Below are 20,268 nucleotides of genomic sequence, written 5' to 3'. Positions count from 1 at the left end.
TGACATCGTATCTACGTTGAGCTTTCTTCACCCCCCCCCCTGCAGGGCTGGGGGAGACCAGAGGCTCTGGGTTTTTGGAACCATGCAGTGAGGAAGCTGTAGGAAAGCCTGAAAAGCGAATGTTTTCAGTTTCTGTAAGCCCTGCTCAGTGTTTTAGGCTAGGTCAGAATTCCCCTAATGTGTATGTGTGTGTGTGACACAGAAAGGCTGGTTACGTCACAATGAGTGTGTGTGTCCTGGACACCTCCAGAAATCCCCCTCAGACCCAGAGCTCAGGTGTCTCCGGTCTGTCTGGCCCTGTGTCAGTATGAACGGCAGGAAGGTCAGGAAGATCCAATGGGCTGATAGACTCACTCAATGGGAATTATCCACGTCTCAGACCCCCCCACCACCACCACCCGCTGGCCCACCCGCTCAGTATAGTGTGGCTACTGAGTGCTGATTACTGAGCCCACGCAACTCTGGCCCTGCTCCTCCTAAACCTGGTCATGGTAGTGTGAGGCTGTCAGACACTAATGTCCTGCATGTCCACAATCCGCAACACAAGTTCACTCATTTGCACACCTTGTAGTGGACGTTGGAAACGGACAATAGTGGAGTACTTGAACTATGACCCCTAACTTCTCCCCGCAGTGATCCGCGTTTTGGCGATTCGGGACCTGGGAAGGCTGAGTCTGTCTGTCATGACCTCAGACCCCTAATTTCTCCCCACAGTGACCAGTGAACTAGTGATGCTGTCTCTGGCCCTGGTGAAGACCATCATGACTTCTGAACCCTAACTTCTCCCCACAGTGACCAGGGAACTAGTGATGTTTTCTCTGGACCCAGTGAAGACCATCATGACCTCTGACACCTAACTTTTCCCCACAGTTACCAGTGAACTAGTGATGCTGTCTCTGGACCTGGTGAAGACTCGTCTGTCCGTCATGTCCATGGAGATGAGGAAGAACTTCATCCAGGTCATCCTCACTTCACTTATTGAGAAGTCGCCTGATGCCAAAATCCTCCGTGCCATCGTCAAGATCGTGGAGGAGTGGGTGAAGAACAACTCTCCGATGGCAGCCAACCAGGTAATGGGACCTGTCAGTCTTAGATCACGTTTACCTTCAGCCATTTTGGAAACCCAGTGAAAATCAGGACGAACATTTCTGATAGTCTCTGTGACAACAACTAGCCTGCGAAACAGTCTGGGAACGAGGAAGCTCCTTGCACTCACTAGGCTTTAATTTAGAGGATAGCCCGGTGGAGAAAAGTAAAGAGGGGGGAACTAGGACCAAATGTGCTTCACACTCCTTGATCCAGATGCACCAAAGATGAATGAACTGAGTCCGTGGCTCTCTCCCTCTCCCCTCATTATCCATCCCTCTGTCCATCCACAGATGCCCAATCTCCGTGAGAAGTCCATCCTGCTGGTGAAGATGATGACCTATATTGAGAAGCGTTTCCCTGATGACCTTGAGTTAAACGCCCATTTCCTGGACCTCGTTAATTATGTCTACAGGTAATTACCGCCATTAATCAGCTCGGCCGGTACGCGGGGTGTCGCTACCTGACTTCATCCATCGAGGGGGACGGGACGGGGTGTAGGGCAGTATATATGCCAGGTCACCGCCCACTCCAACCCTTTATCCGTGGAGAGGGAGGGGTTGAACGAGAGCGGGGGTATGCCTCACACCCTGCTCTCCTTATTTCATGGGGGTTAAAGAAATGGGGGGGGGGGGGGATACAGAATTATGAGGTATGGTATAGGAGTCTCTCAGTTCCAGGTCATTGTTTTAGAGTGTAGCAGACTGGTCAGAAGGGAGTCCAGTGTGCCAACTGAAGGACAACTGACTTCTGAGGCCAGTGGTACTCATCCTACCTGGGGCTCGGACCAAGCACGCACACGCCCGGTCCTCTCGTCCTGTCCTAAGGACAACCGATCCCTTTTTCCTCCATCCTAGACATCTGCTCTGTACGTCACATGACTTTAGACACAAAAAAAAAGCAGCAAAACTGGTATTGACGCATCGCTGTCCTCATCACATAAAGATAAGGGAACGAGCAGCTGCTCCACAACGATGCCTCTGAATAACTAGATGGTTTAGGAGCTTCAATATAATAGACTCACTGCTGGGAGACTGGTTTTAAATAGGACTCTAGAGGCCCATTCGCCAGGCCTGTGGAATGATCTAGGAATTATTGTATAGGTTATTACACATCGTTTAATGTGGGCCGTTACCCGTTTGACTATTCCGCTAGGATTATCTCCGTCATTAAAGATAAGATGCTCCATTTTTAAACATTAACTTAAAGTAACTGCATACTACCCTGTTTCACATCAGTGACCTTCATCGCCTCTTGTCCTCCACTTACTGCCATTAAGGTTTTAGCTACGTTTGTTTCTCGATTTTTATCTAAGACCTTGGTCTGAAACACATTAGCAGGAAAACGCTGTATAAGGGAATTAAGCCGCGGTCCTGAACCGTTTTTCGTTCTATAAATGACAGTTACATGAGGGAATGTCTGCCCTCTTTGTCCAAACAGGGATGAAAGTCTCTCAGGAAGTGACATCACGTCCAAGTTGGAGCCGGCCTTCCTATCAGGGCTGCGTTGTGCCCAGCCTATGATCAGGGCCAAGTTCTTTGAGGTGTTCGACCTGTCCATGAAGAGACGCGTGTACGAGAGGCTGCTGTATATATGCTGCTCTCAGAACTGGGAGGCCATGGGCAGCCACTTCTGGATCAAACAGTGCATTGAGGTAAGGAGATCATCTAATCGTGACTGTTTTGATGTCAGCTGGAGACTTATTAAATACTCCAGTTAGGACAAAGCCCTTTGTAAAATGGTTGCTGAGTATAGCTTTGAACTTGAACTATGTCTTGTTTTTGAAACAAACAAAAAAAAAGACCTCATGCATTTGTATGTGATTTATCTTGCTCATGCAAATGTCTGTGCCTTGTTTTCCCCTTCAATGATAAATGTTGATGTTGACAAAAATGTTGTGATTTAGTCTGCCCTCAGCAGAATACATAAAACGCATGTTTTTAACTCTAGATTTTTGGGCAACATCTGGTATACCTAGATAAACAATACTACATAACAAAACACCTCATAAAGCTACTATGCAGGCCTATCCCCAATGCAATCCTCTGTGTGCACAGCACCTTACCTCTCAAAACATACCATTGTCTATTGATGATGTTTGGACAGGTCGATGGGACAATGTGTCAGTCCAAATATAGATCAGCCCAATTCTACAGACAACCTCACGGAAACCATGCGAGGTTCTACATAACATTGAGATCTGATCAGTTTTTCCTGTATTACTGGATGGGACATTTTGAAATAAACTGTAAAGTGTATCTAATTTTTAAACATGTTTTTATCAGTGAGAGTTTTGATGCATGTCTTGTCTGGACTTTTCCAGATTCTATTTTAATTAGTTTTCCCTCTCCTTTGGTACTATACAACTCTCCTTGAGGGATTTTGTAAGGGTGTTTGAATCCCGTGTGCTATGAAGGCCGCATATTCAAAAGATTTTGAAAAGACATTGGAATGTTGTGAAATGCTTCTCTACCCTCCTGCATTGTTTTTCAGATTTTCTATCAAAATATATGCATGAGAGATTCACAAGACTGTGACTTTTGAGTCATAGAATGTTTCTGAATGCTGCCCTCCACTCACAGATTAAGCTATTGAAATAAAATGAATTGCAGTGTAGTAAAGCAAGGTTTTTTCATTGTTGAAGAACCATGCTAATCACAGCAGAAGCCATTTGTTGTTGGTGTTATTCATCAAGTTCAGGCCACTCTTTCAATAGAAGCATTGATTTTCCAAACTCAATTCTAGGATGCCATACTTACAAATTAAAGGTTGTTTTAATATTTCGTATCTGCTCAGCAGATTCTGCTGCTAACAAGTTGATTTTCTTTCACATGATTACAATACATTTTCTCTACAATTATTCTTAGAATTGCTGCACAATGGCTTTGTCTTTGTGCCCTGGCATAAAAATATTTAAAAAAATACAAATCATACCTATGAAGCCATCACAAAAATGATGAGGGATGAATAGAAAATGTATAAATTATGCTGTAATAAATTCACACCAAATACAAACTCTTTCTGTACATTATTCCTGCCTGAATATTAATGTAGTAAATAAGGTATTAGATTTTATCAACAAAACTGCAACTGAGAAATATTTCACAACAATAGGACACATGACTCAAGCAAAACATTTTTTTGTAAGAATTACTTAAGCAGATTCTGCCAAAATCACAGTCTATTAGAAATAATCATACATTTTTATAACAATTGCTGGAAAATATATCAGTTCTTCCCAAATAAAATTATGCTGCTGTTGGTATTGACACACCAACATTGTAGAGTCCTCCAGCTTCATTTTTATCTCTTTTGTGGCGTTTTGGCATTCCTGTAAACTACAACAGCGTCGGAGAGCTGAAACCTGGGTGACAAATGTACGCCAGCATTACCCCATTATTTTCCCAGGAGTAACACAGAAAAGCAAAGAAAACAGCACAACTTTGTCTTCCCAGTGAATTTAAGCACCGCATAGCTGCAGTCTGATCGAGCTGATATGCACCCATACTGTGGTTGAGAAAAGCGGATTTAAGTATCCTCTAAGATGCTCGATCCACGTTACGAATGTCCCTTGCTTAGTTCCCACACAGTTAGATTGTAAGACAGTTTGTGCCATGTTTACTTAGAGCTTTTTTATTTTCGATTGTGCTCTCGTCACGCATTACGTATTCTACCTGGATTAGTGTACTGTTGACGGTAAATGTTTCCTGACGTACAAGAACCATATCGTACAGTGACCTTCAAACTGCAATCAGTACCATACTGGCCTAGACGCTCTCTTGTCCCCCTAATATATAATGGATGCTGTGCAAGCTTCACACGTTTCCATCCCCCAGCCTCCTGCCCAATTCTCCCTAGCCTTTCCCCTGTGCTGAACACGGGAGTTTGCTTCTATACTGCGTTTCTGCTTAAGACACCATGTTGCAGGGCTGCTTTGTAGGAAGATTGTTCCTGTAGTTTCAGTGTGTCAGTCACCACTGGCCTGATTCTGAGTTAACTAGCCATTGAGATCCACCATAAAACTAAAATTGATTGGTCAATTGATTAGTTATATACTGAAATTTCAATAGTCACATGCAATATCTAATCTGGCCCAAGGGGAGGTGCTGTTTTACACATGAAGAGTCTTTATAATGCTTTACCCACCTCAACTCTTATGATCTATTCTCTCGCTCTCTCTCCATGTCTCTTTCCGTCTCCCTCTTTGTCTCTGTCTGTCTATCCTGTGCGTTTGACTCCATGTTATTTTTTCTCCTGTCTCCGTGTTAGCTGCTGCTGGCGGTATGTGAGCATAACAGCATTATTGCGACCAGCTGCCAGGGTTCCATGCTCCCCTCCATCACCAACGTCATCAATCTGGCCGACAGCCATGACCGTGCTGCCTTTGCCATGGCAACCCACGTCAAACAGGAGCCCAGGGAGAGGGAGAACAGTGAGACCAAGGAGGAGGTGAGGACTTAACACAACAGGAGTCACTGAGACAACCAGGACACAGCAACGTGGACTTACAGGCACATTATCCCAACATTACTATTTTTTCTTCTCAGACGAATAACATCTCTAGTTCTCGTTGTTCGTCTGTATTTCCTGCTGTAGCAAAACTGTTTTCCCAAAAGAGTTAATGCAATATTCACAGCAGTTTTATATAACGGTCAATATTACCAGTTTACCTGTCCTCCCCCACCTCATCATGATATTCATCTCTACAAGGGAAAAGACTAAGTGCTTTTGCATAAAACAAGAAATGATTAAATACCTGTTCATGTTGCCTGCGCTTCATCTCTCCTCCCATCTATTCCTCCAACTGCTCCGCTCCTTCACTTTTCTTCCCAATCACTTCCATTCCTCTAATTTTTCTTTTCTCTCCTTTTTCCCCCACTCCTCCTTTCCCCACATTCCTCCTACAGGATGTTGAGATAGACATAGAACTAGCCCCAGGGGACCAGACTGCCATCCCCAAAACCAAGGAGCAGGCTGAGAAAGATGCAGGCAACCAGTTACACATGCTCACCAACCGCCACGACAAATTCCTCGATTCCCTCAGAGAGGTTAAGGTGAGATGTAACACCAGGATGCGTGTCCTCTGTAGGTCAAGTACGAACCCTCACACAGTCAAGACTTTGGCTTTGAATGCTCTTTCTTTATTTGATAAATGATTCCTGTGGGAAAGGCCTAAAAGGTAAGTTGACCCTTAACCCTGCTGGTCGTTCCACTGGAAATGTACAGTGGTTATAAAATGTCTACACACCTTTGTTAAAATGCCAGGTTTTTTTGATGTAAAAAAATGAACTTTTTCCACTTTTAATGTGACCTATAATGTGAACAATTCAATTGAAGAACAAACTGAAATCTTTGAGGGTGGAGAAATAAAAAAATAAAAACCTAATAATAACCTGGTTGTATAGGTGTGCACACCCTCTTATAACTGGGGATGTGGCTGTGTTCAGAATTAACCAATCACATTCAAATTCATGTTAAATAGAAGTCATTACCCCCATGCCATCATTGAAAGTGACTCTGATTAATCCCAAATAAGGTTCAGCTGTTGTAGTAGGATTTTCCTGACATTTTCTTAGTTGCATCTCAGAGAAAAAGCCATGGTCCACAGAGAGCTTCCAAAGCATCAGAGGGATCTCATTGTTGAAAGATATCCGTCAGGAGAAGGGTACAAAAGAATTTCCAAAGCATTAGATATACCATGGAACACAGTAAAGACCATTATCATCAAGTGTAGAACATATGGCACAACAGAGACATTACGAAGAACTGGACATCCCTCCAAAATTGATGAAAAGAAGAGAAGAAACCTGGTCAGGGAGGCTTCCAAGAGGCCTACAGCAACATAAAGGAACTGCAGGAATTTTTGGCAAGTACAGGCTGTGTGCTGTATGTGATAACAATCTCCCATATTCTTCATATGTATTGGTCATGAGGTAGGGTGGCAAGACGGATGCCATTTCTTACAAAGAAAAACATCCATGCCCGGCTGAAGTTTGCAAAAACAAATATGAAGTCCCCCAAATGCACGTGGGAATTTTTTTTATGGTCTGATGAAACCAAGGTTGAACTTTTTGGCCATAATTCCAAAAGGTATGTTTGGTGCAGAAACAACACTGCACATCACCCAAAGAACACCATACCACAGTGACGCTTGGTGGTGGCAGCACCATGCTTTGGGGGAGGTTTTTCTTCAGCTGGAACCGGGGCCTTAGTCAGGGTGGTGGGAGTTCTGAACAGTTCCAAATACCAGCCAATTATGGCACAAAACATTCAGGCATCCATTAGAAAGCTGAAGATGAAGAGGAAGTTCACCTTTCAGCACGACAACAACCCAGCACACATCCAAATCCACGAAAGCATGGCTTTACCAGAAGCTGATTAATGTTTTGGGATGGCCCAGCCCGAGCCCCAACCTGATTCCAATTGAACATCTGTGGGATGATCTGAAGAGGGCTGTGCTCAGGAGATGTCCTCGCAATCTGGCCGATTTGGAGCGCTTTTGCAAAGAAGAGTGGGAAATTATTGCCACGTCAAGATGTGCCATGCTAATAGACTCCTACCCAAAAAGACTGAGTGCTGTAATAAAATGAAAAGGTGCTTCAACAAAGTATTAGTTTAAGGGTGTGCGCACTTATGCAACCAGGTTATTGTGAGTTTTTTTTTTTTCTCCCTCAAAGATTTCAGTTTGTTTTTCAATTGAATTGTTTACATTATAGGTCACATTAAATGTTGAAAAATGTCTGACATGATTTATCTTTGTCTCATTCTTTTACATCACAAGAACCTGGCATTTTACGTTAACCTCTTATTGTCATTGTGTCAGATGTTGACCAGTGTTTGCCATGTTGTCAGACATTGACCAGTACTTACCTTGATGTTGTCATTGTTGCGTCAGACGGGGGCGCTACTGAATGCCCTGGTACAGCTGTGTCACATCTCCACCCCCCTGGCAGAGAAGACCTGGGTACAGCTCTTCCCTCGCCTCTGGAAGATCCTGTCTGACCGGCAGCAGCATGTGAGTACCGTCAGGTCAACCAGCAGGAACATGCTGCTACTTTCAGGGAGGGCTTTTACCGTTTTAACAATGCCACTGATTTCCAGCGTTGTTGGCTGGGTACTGATTGTCCCGGTTAGGTAGGACTCCAACCAGTTCATCAGAATGGAGTAGGCAGTTGAAAGTTCCACTTGTTTGACTATATTAAAATAGTGGAAGCCCTCAGTGACTATAGCCATGCTGAAACAGGCTTTTGGGCAACTGGAGGAGGTATGTTCTTACCTCCTCCAAAAGAGATTAAGTCCTTCCCTTACAGAGGGTATTAGTTATGTGTCTGTCTACTGCATTATTCTTCATTTATGTGGTAAACTCAAAGCAATGGTTGTCACATCATCATGGAGGTCAAAGGTGTGCCTCATTGTCTCTATCCTTATCTTACTTTTAGACACATAGGTGTCCAGAAGGACAGAAAGAAAGTTCCCCCAAATGTACATTTAATCAAATTGACCCAACTATATAATTAATCAATACACAATGAAAATAATAAAGAATGGTTTGGTCACAGAAGATCTGTAGCATCTTAAAAAAAGCTGTGGATTGTTTTAAACGGTGCTTGTAGGTGAAAGGCCCCCCACAGGAAATACCAAACCGAGGATTGTTGTTGTTACTACTTTCCAAATTGTATTCTAAAATAGGTGTTTTTCATGGACTGTTCAAATAATTACTAAGGATATTAGAAATCATAGTGAATTTGTAGAAAATAAATGCTTTGTTGGATCATGGTGCAAAAAAACAAACGCTGTACTAATTATCTTATTTGTACCAGCCAATAAGATCGATATCTGCGGCGAGTGTATGTGCATTCACTCTTTGTGATTTGGCTCGTCATTTAATGCACGTCACATTGCACGCTTTTTCTTTCCTTTTGTTGCCTGCTTGAGTAGATAGTTGCGGACAATGTAGTTTTCATCTGTTGGTTCCTTTGGCAACCCTGTAATTTTGGCCCATGTATGAAAGATTTGAGTCTCCAGTCATTCATTTTAGTAGAATTGTAGTGAGAATGAAGGCACAGAGTAACCTAGGCCTTTTCTGTACACATTAGAAATAATTTGCCGTCTTACGTATGTCTGCAAATGTGATGCTAGACGTGTTGACTTATCAGTGTGCCTTTTCCTGGTGAAAGTTAGTTTCTCCCCGCGGAAACCCTGTGCACTGCCGCCTCTGCTTACACATGACTGACAGACACTGGTTAGACCAGACTGGTCCGCAACCCGCTTCTCTCTCTTAAGAGCCACCCCACGCACACACACACTTTAGTGACATTGGTTGGCTGACCTTGGCTGTCCCGTTTCTGCCTTAAAACATGCCATTCTCTCTTAATGAGGAACCATTCATTTATGCAAAATATGGAAGGAAAAAAACGTAATGAGTTTAACGAACCAGATGCCTCCAGTATTTAGAGCCTCATTTAAGGATTCTGATTTGAAGTGATTGAGCTATTAAGTCGGTGAAATGCATTGGAAATATAACCAGATGTCTTAATGATTATGTTTGTCACTCAGAGACCGACAGGGATCAAGACATAAATAGGTTGCATATTTACGCTGATAATTATCTGCTTATGAATATCTTAATTTGGTTTTAGAGTTCTGGAGGAAAAGAAAAATCTATTCAAAGCATTTAAATAGAGTGATTATTTTTGCAGAGGCTGTCTCTTGGATTTTCATGCTACGGTTGCTAGCGGTGGCTTCCGATTAGTTCTGGCTCGGTTCTGAGGCGTATCGCGGGCTTCGGGCCTCAGAAAAAACATTTCCAACGTGTGCTCTCTCTCACCCCCCTCCCCGATGTCCTCCCTGTAACCCCACACCCGCCCCCTTCCCCCCTGCAGGCCCTGTCTGGTGAGATGAGTCCGTTCCTGTGCAGTGGCAGCCACCAGGCCCAGAGGGACTGCCAGCCCAGTGCCCTCAGCTGCCTGGTGGAGGCCATGTCCCAGTGTGTCCCCCCCATCCCCGTCAGGCCCTGCGTGCTGAAGTACCTGGGCAAGACGCACAACCTGTGGCTGCGGTCCACCCTGATGCTGGAGCAGCAGGCCTTCGAGAAGGGCCTCAGCCTGCACAACAAGCCCAAGCAGAGCACCGCCGAGTTCTACGAACAGGAGAGCATCACGCCGCCGCAGCAGGTCAGACAGCACGCCGTTCCCTCAGGACACCTCCGCTCCGGGGGAGCTTGTCGGCTGTTCCCTCAGATCTTTATACGGGCGTCTCCCTCTTGGCTAACGAGGACCAACGGTAGATTGATTCTTTTGTCTCGGCCCGATAGGAGATCCTGGACTCCCTGGCGGAGCTGTACTCCCTGCTGCAGGAGGAGGACATGTGGGCGGGGCTGTGGCAGAAACGCTGCAAGTTCCCGGAGACCTCCATGGCCATAGCCTACGAACAGCACGGCTTCTTTGAACAGGTGAGGCCTTGAGGACCGATGGGCTTGTTGGTGTCGAGTTCCACGAAAGGGTTGCTTTCTATCTCCCTATTTGTTCATCCACAGGCCCAGGAGAGTTACGAGAAGGCCATGGAGAAGGCCAGGAAGGAGCAGGAGAGGAGCAACGCCTCCCCAGCCGTCCTACCGGAGTACCAGCTTTGGGAGGACCACTGGATACGGTAAATAACGGACACATTCCCCACTCTTGTTTCTTACTAGAAACTAGGTTTAAAAGAAAAACAGGAACAGCTCCTAACCGCCACAGAATAAACAGCGTGGGCAATAAGACGGCGCCTAACGACCCCTGTGGTCCCTGTTTTCCCCAGCTGTTCCAAGGAGTTGAACCAGTGGGAGCCCCTGACGGAGTACGGCCAGTCTAAAGGCAACACCAACCATTACCTGGTCCTGGAGTGTGCCTGGCGGGTCTCCAACTGGAACGCCATGAAGGAGGCGCTGGTTCAGGTAGGGACGCTTCCACCGTCAGCCGGGCCAAGGTCGTAATGCAGCGCGCCTCTAGTTTGACTGACGTTAGTGAGCCCAATTGACAGCCGTCGTGTTTATATATATATTTTTTGAAGCGCGGTAGAGGAGGGAACACTGAAGGGGCTGACACGCGACACGGGGCCCCTTCCTGCGCCTTGGAATTCGGCCACGACGGCGGCATCTCATTAAGCCGCCCGGCAACAACTTCAACTAGCAGCTTCTCTCGCCCTCTCCTTCATTCTCTCTCGCTCCTTCTCACTTCTCCTCGTTCCTCCTCTCGGGTTTCGTGTAGATCTAATGCACTTGTGTCTGTGAGTGAGTAATTGGCCTAACATCTGTTGTATGGTGATGTGTTAGGCGCTGCTGGTGGAAGACGGAGTAGATCAGGCGTCTGCTGTAGTGCAGCCTCTCCCCTCCGGCTCTGAGGATGTCTGTCGGTTCCATTGGCCCGGCTTTCAATTAAACGGCCCGTGATAAGGCCACCGCTGTCTACGGGAGATTCATCACACGTCCCCTTGCCCGTGATAAGTGCACGTTGACCGATCGTTGTAATTTTCTCCGCCATCGACAGAGACAGTGCGAGGCGCACGCGTGTGCACGCACCCTCCTAATGGCGTTGCACAGGTTAGACCCGGTAGAAGACAGACCCCCCGTGGGCTATTGTCAGTGTTGTAGTTAATGCGCTCGATGGTCTGATCAATACAGTGTTTTTCCCGGGCTCACCTCTGTGTCATCCTGAGTATTCATGAGGCGCTGAAGCTTTTACAACGCTGGCCATGGCGAACGGATGGACGGGGTGCGCCCGCGCCGTCGGTTCCACGCCCAGCCCCGCCCTCTGACCCCCCCTTCCCCCGTGTGTCCAGGTGGAGCTGAGCTGTCCGAAGGAGATGGCCTGGAAGGTCAATATGCACCGGGGTTACCTGGCCATCTGCCACCCGGACGAGCAGCAGCTCAACTTCATAGAGCGCCTGGTGGAGATGGCCTCCAGTCTGGCCATCCGGGAGTGGAGGAGGCTGCCTCACATCGTCTCCCACGTGCACACACCGCTTCTTCAGGTGAGGGAGCGCACACACACACGCGCACGCACGCAACAAAGGCCTCGACTTGGTCGTACACACGTTACATATGACGTGTCTGAACTGTTAATGAGGAGAGATCGTTTGTATTGGGATCACTGTATTACAAAATGAAGAGTCCATCTGTGACTCCGGTCAATTCAGCCAGGAAGGATTGATAAAGTTGTCTGTATTTGAAAATGAAGAGTGGAAAACACTAAGTCTAATAAAAACCATTAGAGTCGACGTGATGGAAACCGAGGACGTAGACGGAGGACAGAGAGAGACAGACTATTAGGGGGAGGAAAATAAACGAGAGAGAGAGGAAGGGAGAGAGACCAGAATAACGAGGAGAGAGGGAGTTGTGGGGAAGGAAACTAGAAAGTTGCAAGACAGAAGAGGAGAGGCAGTAAGTTTATACTGCAGCCAGTAATTACTTTCCCTCCATCAGATAGTGTTTGATTAAATACCTGCTCCAAAATTACATTTATATGATAAATGGCCACTCCAAACTGAAGGTTATAAATGTGCCATCAGCTGATATTAACAGATAATTTTGAGAATATTGTACTATCCAATTTATTTTGTTCTTGCAGATTTGATTTCAGGAAGTCTACCGAGCAATTTAGTACATTTATCTTTTGAAAGCAGGTATTTGAATTGAGTACCAGTTTATTTTTTTTGTATGTGGCCCTATTCTTTACTATATTGGTGGTAAACAACATCCTGGCCCGCTTTCTAAAATCAGCCCTCGGATGTTTCTTTAAGGACCCCAGCTCACACTGGGGTTTCAGAAAACAAAGATGTCTGCCTTTATAAATAACTGGGATGAAAACCCATTTGCAGTCAAGCCACCAAAATCTGGGACTTTCCGATGGCTTTAGATCGATAAATGTTTCACCGGCTATATTAATCAGTGGCTTCAGAATTACTATTGATTGATGATTTGATGTAATAAAATGCATGGTTGTGCGGGCACATATGCCGGCAGATCAATTGCATTTAATATCTAAGGTTTAAAACCTTCGCAAAGCACCGAGCCCATAGTGTATGATCTTCAGGGTTTTCAATCGTTCAGTGTTCTATCTGGACCAAGTGATTAGCCATTAAAGGAATCAGATTTTCTGGCCCAGGCCCTAATGTCACGTCCCTAAAGGTAAATAGTTCATAAGACACTGATCCATCCATCTGGTGCTGCCTTCTCTGACCTGATTTCGAAGAAGGTTTTTCCAATAGTCATCATAAACCTGTAATACAGTTGGCTAATGGCTTTGGAAGTGGCCCGGACACCTGGTTTCTTTATGGTTGTGGATAACCCCCCCCCCCCCCCCCCCCCCAACAGGCTGCCCAGCAGATCATTGAACTCCAGGAGGCAGCTCAGATCAATGCAGGCCTTCAGCCGGCCAACCTGGGCCGCAACACCAGCCTCCACGACATGAAGACTGTGGTGAAGACCTGGAGGAACAGACTGCCCATCATATCTGACGATCTGTCTCACTGGAGCAGCATCTTCATGTGGAGACAGCACCACTACCAGGGTACGCACACATGCACATGCGCGCACCCACACACGCACATGCGCGCACCCACACACCTTCATGTGGAGACGACAGCACTACCAGGGTACACCCACACAAACATGCGCACGCATGCACGCACGTGCCCACACAAATCTTCATGTGGATATAGCCCCACTACCAGTGTGCTTTCTGTTCATAAAATCACTTATTTTAATTTATTATATATATAGTTTATATAGTATATATATAGTTTGCCTAATGATAAATCTTATGTTATCAGCCAGTTCTATTGTCCCATTGCGACTCTGCCAGTGCGGTCATTACCAGAGTTGCCCCCACCACGGCACACTGGAGCATATGATTGGTCTAGTTATGAAAGGGATAAAGGGGGTTGTTGCATGTTTTAAAGAAACACCTCTCATGTTTCAAGTGGAGCAGATCGAGTGCGGCTGAATGGAGAATGTTCTTTCTCCAGTCGGTTTATGAAGCACTATAAATTATTTTGCTGTGTTCTTGTAGGCTACAATGATGTAAACAAATGAGTTTGCTCTCATTACAATGGCAGACTGCTTGTATGATTTTGTGTTGACTACATTTACGGAAGTGCGGTCTCATTTGGTGATTGACATTTAGTAGGCTAAAGTAGGGTGATTGTGACAACAGTTAGACAGCAGGGAAGTTGGATAGCGAGACCAGATTTGTTAATGACATTTGTGTGAAACAGACTGTGCTCCCTTAATTTTTAATTTGATTCTAGATGGGGGACAATAAATATATGAAATCAGTTTTAGGGGCAAATTTATGTCAACTTGTCCTTCATTATATTTTAATCATCTATTTAATATACACTAATCGCTGTACAATTCCCGTTGCCAATGAGCTAAATATTGGAGATAGTATGTTTGTCAGCAGGAACACTGTTATTCCCCATACTAATTGTTTTAGAAAGTATGTTTATCAGCAGGAACACTGTTATTCCCCATACTAATTGTTATAGAAAGTATGTTTATCAGCAGGAACACTGTTATTCCCCATACTAATTGTTATAGAAAGTATGTTTGTCAGCAGGAACACTGTTATTCCCCATAATAATTGTTATATTCCATGTCTTAACAAATATGTGTATTTATTACAAATTAATATGCAGTCCATGTTGAATTCAGTGTCAATGGCTAAAAGACATACAACCAAATAAACAAACTGGAAAAATTGCAATCTAACAGGCATAAATGATATCCCTTATCGATGAAGAGCACAATCTGAACATGAACATTTATTTGGTTCAACAACTTTCATGCAAAAAAAAAAACCTGACAGTGTTTCATATTAATAGCCATGCTCCCATCCAACTGGTGACAAGTTTCTATGCGAGTATTGTAAGATTTTCTCCTATTAATAAACTCAGTTCCACCAAATGACTTCCACCAAAATAGTGGTCTGTGGTGACTGAGTGCGTGAAATGTAAAGTTAATGTGCTTCTGTAGCAATTTAGCTTTTTATAACCTAATTGTTAGCTATATTGAAGTCATATTCATAGTTATTAAAGAGCCAGTTACACAATGAAGATACTGTTTGTAAGCTTTCTCAATGTGTGTCTAGTGAACACACATACACACACACACCATAATCATTGCACAGGATGGGGCGTCTCCAAAAGGCCACAGTAAACTCAAACCCTCAGGCTCATTCTCCCTTCCCAAATGTCAGCTCTCTAAAGTGCCCATTCTCTCTGCATGTTACGCGCCCACACACACACACACACACACACACACACACACACACACACTGAGGGAGGGAGAGAGGATGTGAAAACACAAGGGATGTTGTTCATAAAGTGCTTGATTTGGGGTCTCAGAAAATCAAGTATTGAAAAGATTTCCTCAACTGGTCCTTGAGAAATACTTAATGCTATTAAAATGATTTCTTCTCAGTTTTTGTGAGATTGAGAAGTGTTGCTATATCCATTGGTGGGTGCTATACTGGTCTCTTGCTTTCATTCAAGTAAAACCACATGGACCACAGCAGATAACGTCGGCATCAACTTGGCTTTTGCTTTCATAGCTTTTCTTTGTAAAGGATCACTTTCTTGTTAAAATAACCTTTAGCGTTTGAAATGGTGTGACTTCATCATAACATTTTAAAATGAATTTTTGAATGCCATTAGCAAAGCTTATAAAACGTGGTGGTTATCATTCTATAGTTTTGTTTTTTTCTATAATTTAAGTATTATGTGTAGAAAGTGTAGTTTCTTAAGAAATCTACCACTTAATAGTCCTTGAAAGTCCTTCAGTATCATTTGTCACAATTGAACCCAGGAGATGGAGCAAGAGCTGGAGATCAGTAGGACAGATGAAACTCTGAGGGAGGGGAGGGAGAAGGTTGAGGAGGGAGGGGAGGGAGTATGTACGGGAGGGAGGGGGTATGTACGTACAGGAGGGAGGGGGTATGTACGTACAGGAGGGAGGGGGTAGGTACGTACAGGAGGGAGGGGAGGGAGGAGGTACAGGAGGGAGGGGAGGGAGGAGGTACAGGAGGGAGGAGAGGGGAGGAGGTACAGGAGGGAGTAGGTAGGTACAGGAGGGAGGGAGGAGGTACAGGAGGGAGGGGGAATAGGTATGAATAGGATGGATATAACGGTCCAAACAAAACTGAAATAGAAAAGTACACTCAGAAGGTGGAAGATGGAGCACATTTGAAGTAAAGAGGATATGAAAGGAAATAAATGGAGGGAGAGTTGTGTGCATGACAAGTCTGGTCTCCTGTTGTCTCACAGCATCCTTTAAAACATGACACGCACACACACTGCAGTGGCAGGCTCTCTCCTGCAGTGACTTTGAAACTAAACAGAGGCAGCCACAAAATATGTTGTCTGAGGCAACTTCAGTTCAAGCGACTCTGAAACTACCCATTATGATGACAAATGCAACATTTAAAGTTTATAGAACATGCAACACTTGAAATCCGTCCTTAAAATTATAATTGCCGTTGGTTTGGAGAAAAAAAAAAGATTAAAAGAGGGAAATAAGTAGATAAACATCTAACCCTGTTATGTCTCCTCTAAAAGAACAACAAAGCGACTGTGTTTGTTGTGTAACCCTGCTCCCTTCTCCCCAGCCATAGTGACGGCGTATGAGAACAACACGCAGCACGACCCCAACACCAGTAACGCCATGCTTGGTGTCCACGCCTCAGCCTCCGCCATCATCCAGTATGGCAAGATAGGACGCAAACAGGTACCGCACTCCCGGGGCCGTCCGTGGAAACGCCGTTTACCAAGACCCGACGTTTACCAGAGGCTGGTTTCGTTTCGCTTTTCACTTGGGAAATGTAATCCAATTACTGTGTGCGTGTGCGTTCTGTCAGGGTCTAGTGAACGTGTCTCTGGACATCCTGAGTCGTATACACACCATCCCAACAGTGCCCATTATAGACTGCTTCCAGAAGATTCGCCAACAGGTCAAATGTTATCTGCAGCTGGCTGGGGTGATGGGCAAGAATGAGTGCATGCAGGTGAGGAAGACCACTGTTTTGTGACAGTGATTTTTTTTTTTTTAACAATGGCGCAGCATCTTAAGTTAAGGCTAGAATGCTATGTAGGAACCGGGGCTGGTCTCCTAATTTACAAGGTCACCTTCTAGTACATCGCAGGGCCTTAAGGAAAGGTACACCGGCATTAAGATTCCTTCAGACCGGAAGACAGTCAAGAAGTAAACCAAGACTTTGTTCCAATGCCTTTGAAATGCCTTTAGTGATGTAGTGTTTTTCACCTGTCCCTGCAGGGCTTGGAAGTGATTGAGTCCACCAACCTGAAGTACTTCACCAAGGAGATGACAGCTGAGTTCTACGCTCTCAAAGGCATGTTCCTGGCCCAAATCAACAAGTATGTGCTCAGAAACGCTCTGCTGGCTGTGATTACTGACATGACTGATTGAGCTCTTCAGGCTGACTTGGTGACAGGCTCAGGTGTCAGTCTCAGAGTATGTTTCCACCTGTCGTCGTCGTGCGTCCCGTTAGTCCCTGACTGTAGGTGGTGCCTGGAGAGACCCCCCCACCCCCGGTACTCTTCCCCAGACACGCACAAGCACACCCACAACCCCCTCTGTGCCCTTCTCCAAACTCTCATTTACACCCCCACACACACACACACATACACACACACACACACACACACACACTCCCCATCAGCCCTGACATGATGACGGTGCCCTGCAGGGGTGAAAGACAAATTGGGGACGGCTTATTAAATATCCGCTCCCGAATAATAAACTTGCCGGCAATTTACTGGAATCTCTGGTATCAGCAGAACTTAGCCTCACCTCAGCAGTAGGGCGTTAATGCATTCATTAAGAACTCGCACACTTCCACCGCGGCGCGGGAACGACACGTCGGAGCCTGGGGTAGAGCGTAGGGGCGGGCAGTTAAGTGGGGTGTTTGTGTGACTTGACACTCTGCTGGGCACCCCCTCCTCCGTCCCATCTCTCTCACCCGCTCCTGCTGAGGAGAAAGTGTTTATGTACTTTGACACGGCCAATGTGACGCGCACATCAAGGATGACGGCGAGCCAGGGCCTGCCCCAAACTCCCACAGCAATCAGCCTCCATGTTTCTTTATCGCGACGCCAAATGGGTTTTTCTAATAACACATTATAATTGACTGGCCCGGGAGCCTTTTTCCACTAGGTGTGCTCCTCTTAGTCCTGGTGGTTTGAGGTAGAAAACGCCCCCCAAAATGGCGGGGCTGTTTGACTCTGCCCTGTTGAGCTTGGGTTCCTTGGCTGTTGAGCACATCTTTATTTTGACTGAGGGGCAGACACTCGGTTTGTATTGGCTGTCTTGGCCCCTGTTACTTAACATGATCATTTTTCATGTCTTAGTGACAGAGATGCAATGGGAAGTGGCTGATGGTTGATATTTTTCAGCAGCAAAGACGAGTAAAGAGTACGTCCGACACGCCCCACATTCTGCCTGTCAGTCTCCGTTTGGGATTTAAACGGAGCATTTATACCCCACATAGACAACGGACCTTGATCGTCAGGTTGTAGATACTGCCCACACTGAATCATTAGTCTCCCATTGGAATGGACAGCTTGACAGCTGTTATGGTTTTGTTGTGAAGATACTTGTTTAAACGGCGAGGTCAAGATTCTGGAGAAGAAAAAAATTCTCAAAGAATCCTTAGGGATTCTCAGGTGAGCTTGCCTTGGATTCTTTGTACGTTGTTAGTCTCGTCTGGTGGAACCTCTCTACAGAGCAGCAGTTCACAGAGCTTTTCCACGTGACATGTTGAAGTGAAGCTGTTAGCCTGCAGTGGTCCTCTGGTATTGACGCTCATTGATCAGCTCTGTGTGAAACAACAAAGCTGGATTCGCCGTACTCCAGCACAGTAAATGCCCCAGCTTGTCACCGACTGAGAGTCACTGACATGCTACATTAAGTTAATACTGGCTGTGTTCGTGAGAGAGAGCTTTGCAGATGAGGGGAATATGTATGTACGTATTCCAAAGATCATAATTAGTCCCCGTCTTTCTCCATTCCTATCCCATTTCCCGTCTCCTTTTCTCGTACTCTCTCCCTTAATCTCGTCATTCTCCCCTACTTTTCCCTGCTCTCCTTTTCTCTCCATCCATCTCATCCCCGTTCCTCGCCACATTTGACCTGTGTATTTCATCTCAATCGATCAGTCAAGTGTATTTCATAAAGCACTTTTTACATCAGCAGTTTACAAAACACCTGGTCTGAAACCCCAAGGCGCAGTGGCTAGGAAAAAAATCCCTACAAGGGGTGAAACTTAAGAAGAAGTCTTGGGAGGAAGCAGTCACCGTGTGGTGGCCTGTCCTCTTCTGGCTGTGCTGTGTGATCATTTTAAGAGTCCAAATTGTAATAATCTCCACCCTGTCTGTCTCCCCTCGCTCCCAGGTCAGAGGAGGCCAACAAGGCGTTCTCAGCGGCAGTCCAGATGCATGACGTCCTGGTGAAGGCCTGGGCCATGTGGGGGGACTACCTGGAGAACATCTTCGTCAAAGATCGTCAGCTGCACCTGGGCGTCTCCGCCCTCACCTGCTACCTGCACGCCTGCCGGCACCAGAACGAGAGCAAGTCACGCAAGTACCTGGCCAAGGTGGGTGACCGCTAGAGTAAGACCTTCTAGCATGGTAGCATTAGCTGTGAGCAGCTGGTGATACGGAGGATCACAAATGGTGAGAATAATAGTGGTTTGGTTTATTGTGGACGGTCTCCCGGGGAGGAGCGGTTAAACAGTTTGAAGGCCTGCATGGTTCAACCGTGGAAGTTTAGACTCCTCCACTGGCTTCTCAATTCCGAAGACGAAATGGAAATGGACGTTTTCCTGTTTCTATTTCACTGTGTGGAGAATCCTTATCAGAAGAGCATCTATTCTTAACCACAAGCCACTCTGTATTCTGTTGGGGGTTAATGTCCTGCGGCAGTCTGTAATGCTTGAATGATCTTCCCTGGTTGACCAGCCTCCTCACCCCCCCCCCCCCCCCCCCCCCCCCCGCTGCCTGTTGTCGTTCTCCAGTGATGTGACGGGGTTGCCGTGTTACGCTTTCCTCTAACGATTAGACCAGGAAGTGCCATTATGACCAGGGACCTGGGACCTCCCGGGGTTAAGAGGTTAATGGCTCTCATGTCACTTC

The 20,268-nt window shown here is 45.7% G+C and overlaps 1 protein-coding gene across 5 annotated transcripts in view; it reads left to right on the top strand.

The window, feature by feature from the left end:
- Positions 1 to 20,268, top strand: part of trrap (transformation/transcription domain-associated protein) — an 87,592-nt gene that overhangs the window by 47,913 nt on the left and 19,411 nt on the right. For all 5 annotated transcript variants that reach the window (XM_034292178.1, XM_034292176.1, XM_034292177.1 and 2 more), the window contains 16 exons: positions 871 to 1,070; positions 1,380 to 1,501; positions 2,527 to 2,740; positions 5,356 to 5,535; positions 5,994 to 6,140; positions 7,982 to 8,101; positions 9,969 to 10,259; positions 10,400 to 10,537; positions 10,622 to 10,734; positions 10,882 to 11,017; positions 11,902 to 12,093; positions 13,436 to 13,631; positions 16,728 to 16,846; positions 16,977 to 17,123; positions 17,393 to 17,493; positions 19,529 to 19,730. In XM_034292178.1, the coding sequence (XP_034148069.1) occupies positions 871 to 1,070; positions 1,380 to 1,501; positions 2,527 to 2,740; positions 5,356 to 5,535; positions 5,994 to 6,140; positions 7,982 to 8,101; positions 9,969 to 10,259; positions 10,400 to 10,537; positions 10,622 to 10,734; positions 10,882 to 11,017; positions 11,902 to 12,093; positions 13,436 to 13,631; positions 16,728 to 16,846; positions 16,977 to 17,123; positions 17,393 to 17,493; positions 19,529 to 19,730 (2,618 nt within the window). The remainder of the gene's footprint in view (positions 1 to 870; positions 1,071 to 1,379; positions 1,502 to 2,526; positions 2,741 to 5,355; positions 5,536 to 5,993; positions 6,141 to 7,981; positions 8,102 to 9,968; positions 10,260 to 10,399; positions 10,538 to 10,621; positions 10,735 to 10,881; positions 11,018 to 11,901; positions 12,094 to 13,435; positions 13,632 to 16,727; positions 16,847 to 16,976; positions 17,124 to 17,392; positions 17,494 to 19,528; positions 19,731 to 20,268) is intronic.

This window comes from Esox lucius, chromosome 5 (genome assembly GCF_011004845.1).
Source record: "Esox lucius isolate fEsoLuc1 chromosome 5, fEsoLuc1.pri, whole genome shotgun sequence".
Taxonomy (NCBI): domain Eukaryota; kingdom Metazoa; phylum Chordata; class Actinopteri; order Esociformes; family Esocidae; genus Esox; species Esox lucius.
The sequence above is the reverse complement of the archived record's forward strand: the minus strand, read 5'-3'. Positions and strand labels throughout refer to the sequence as shown.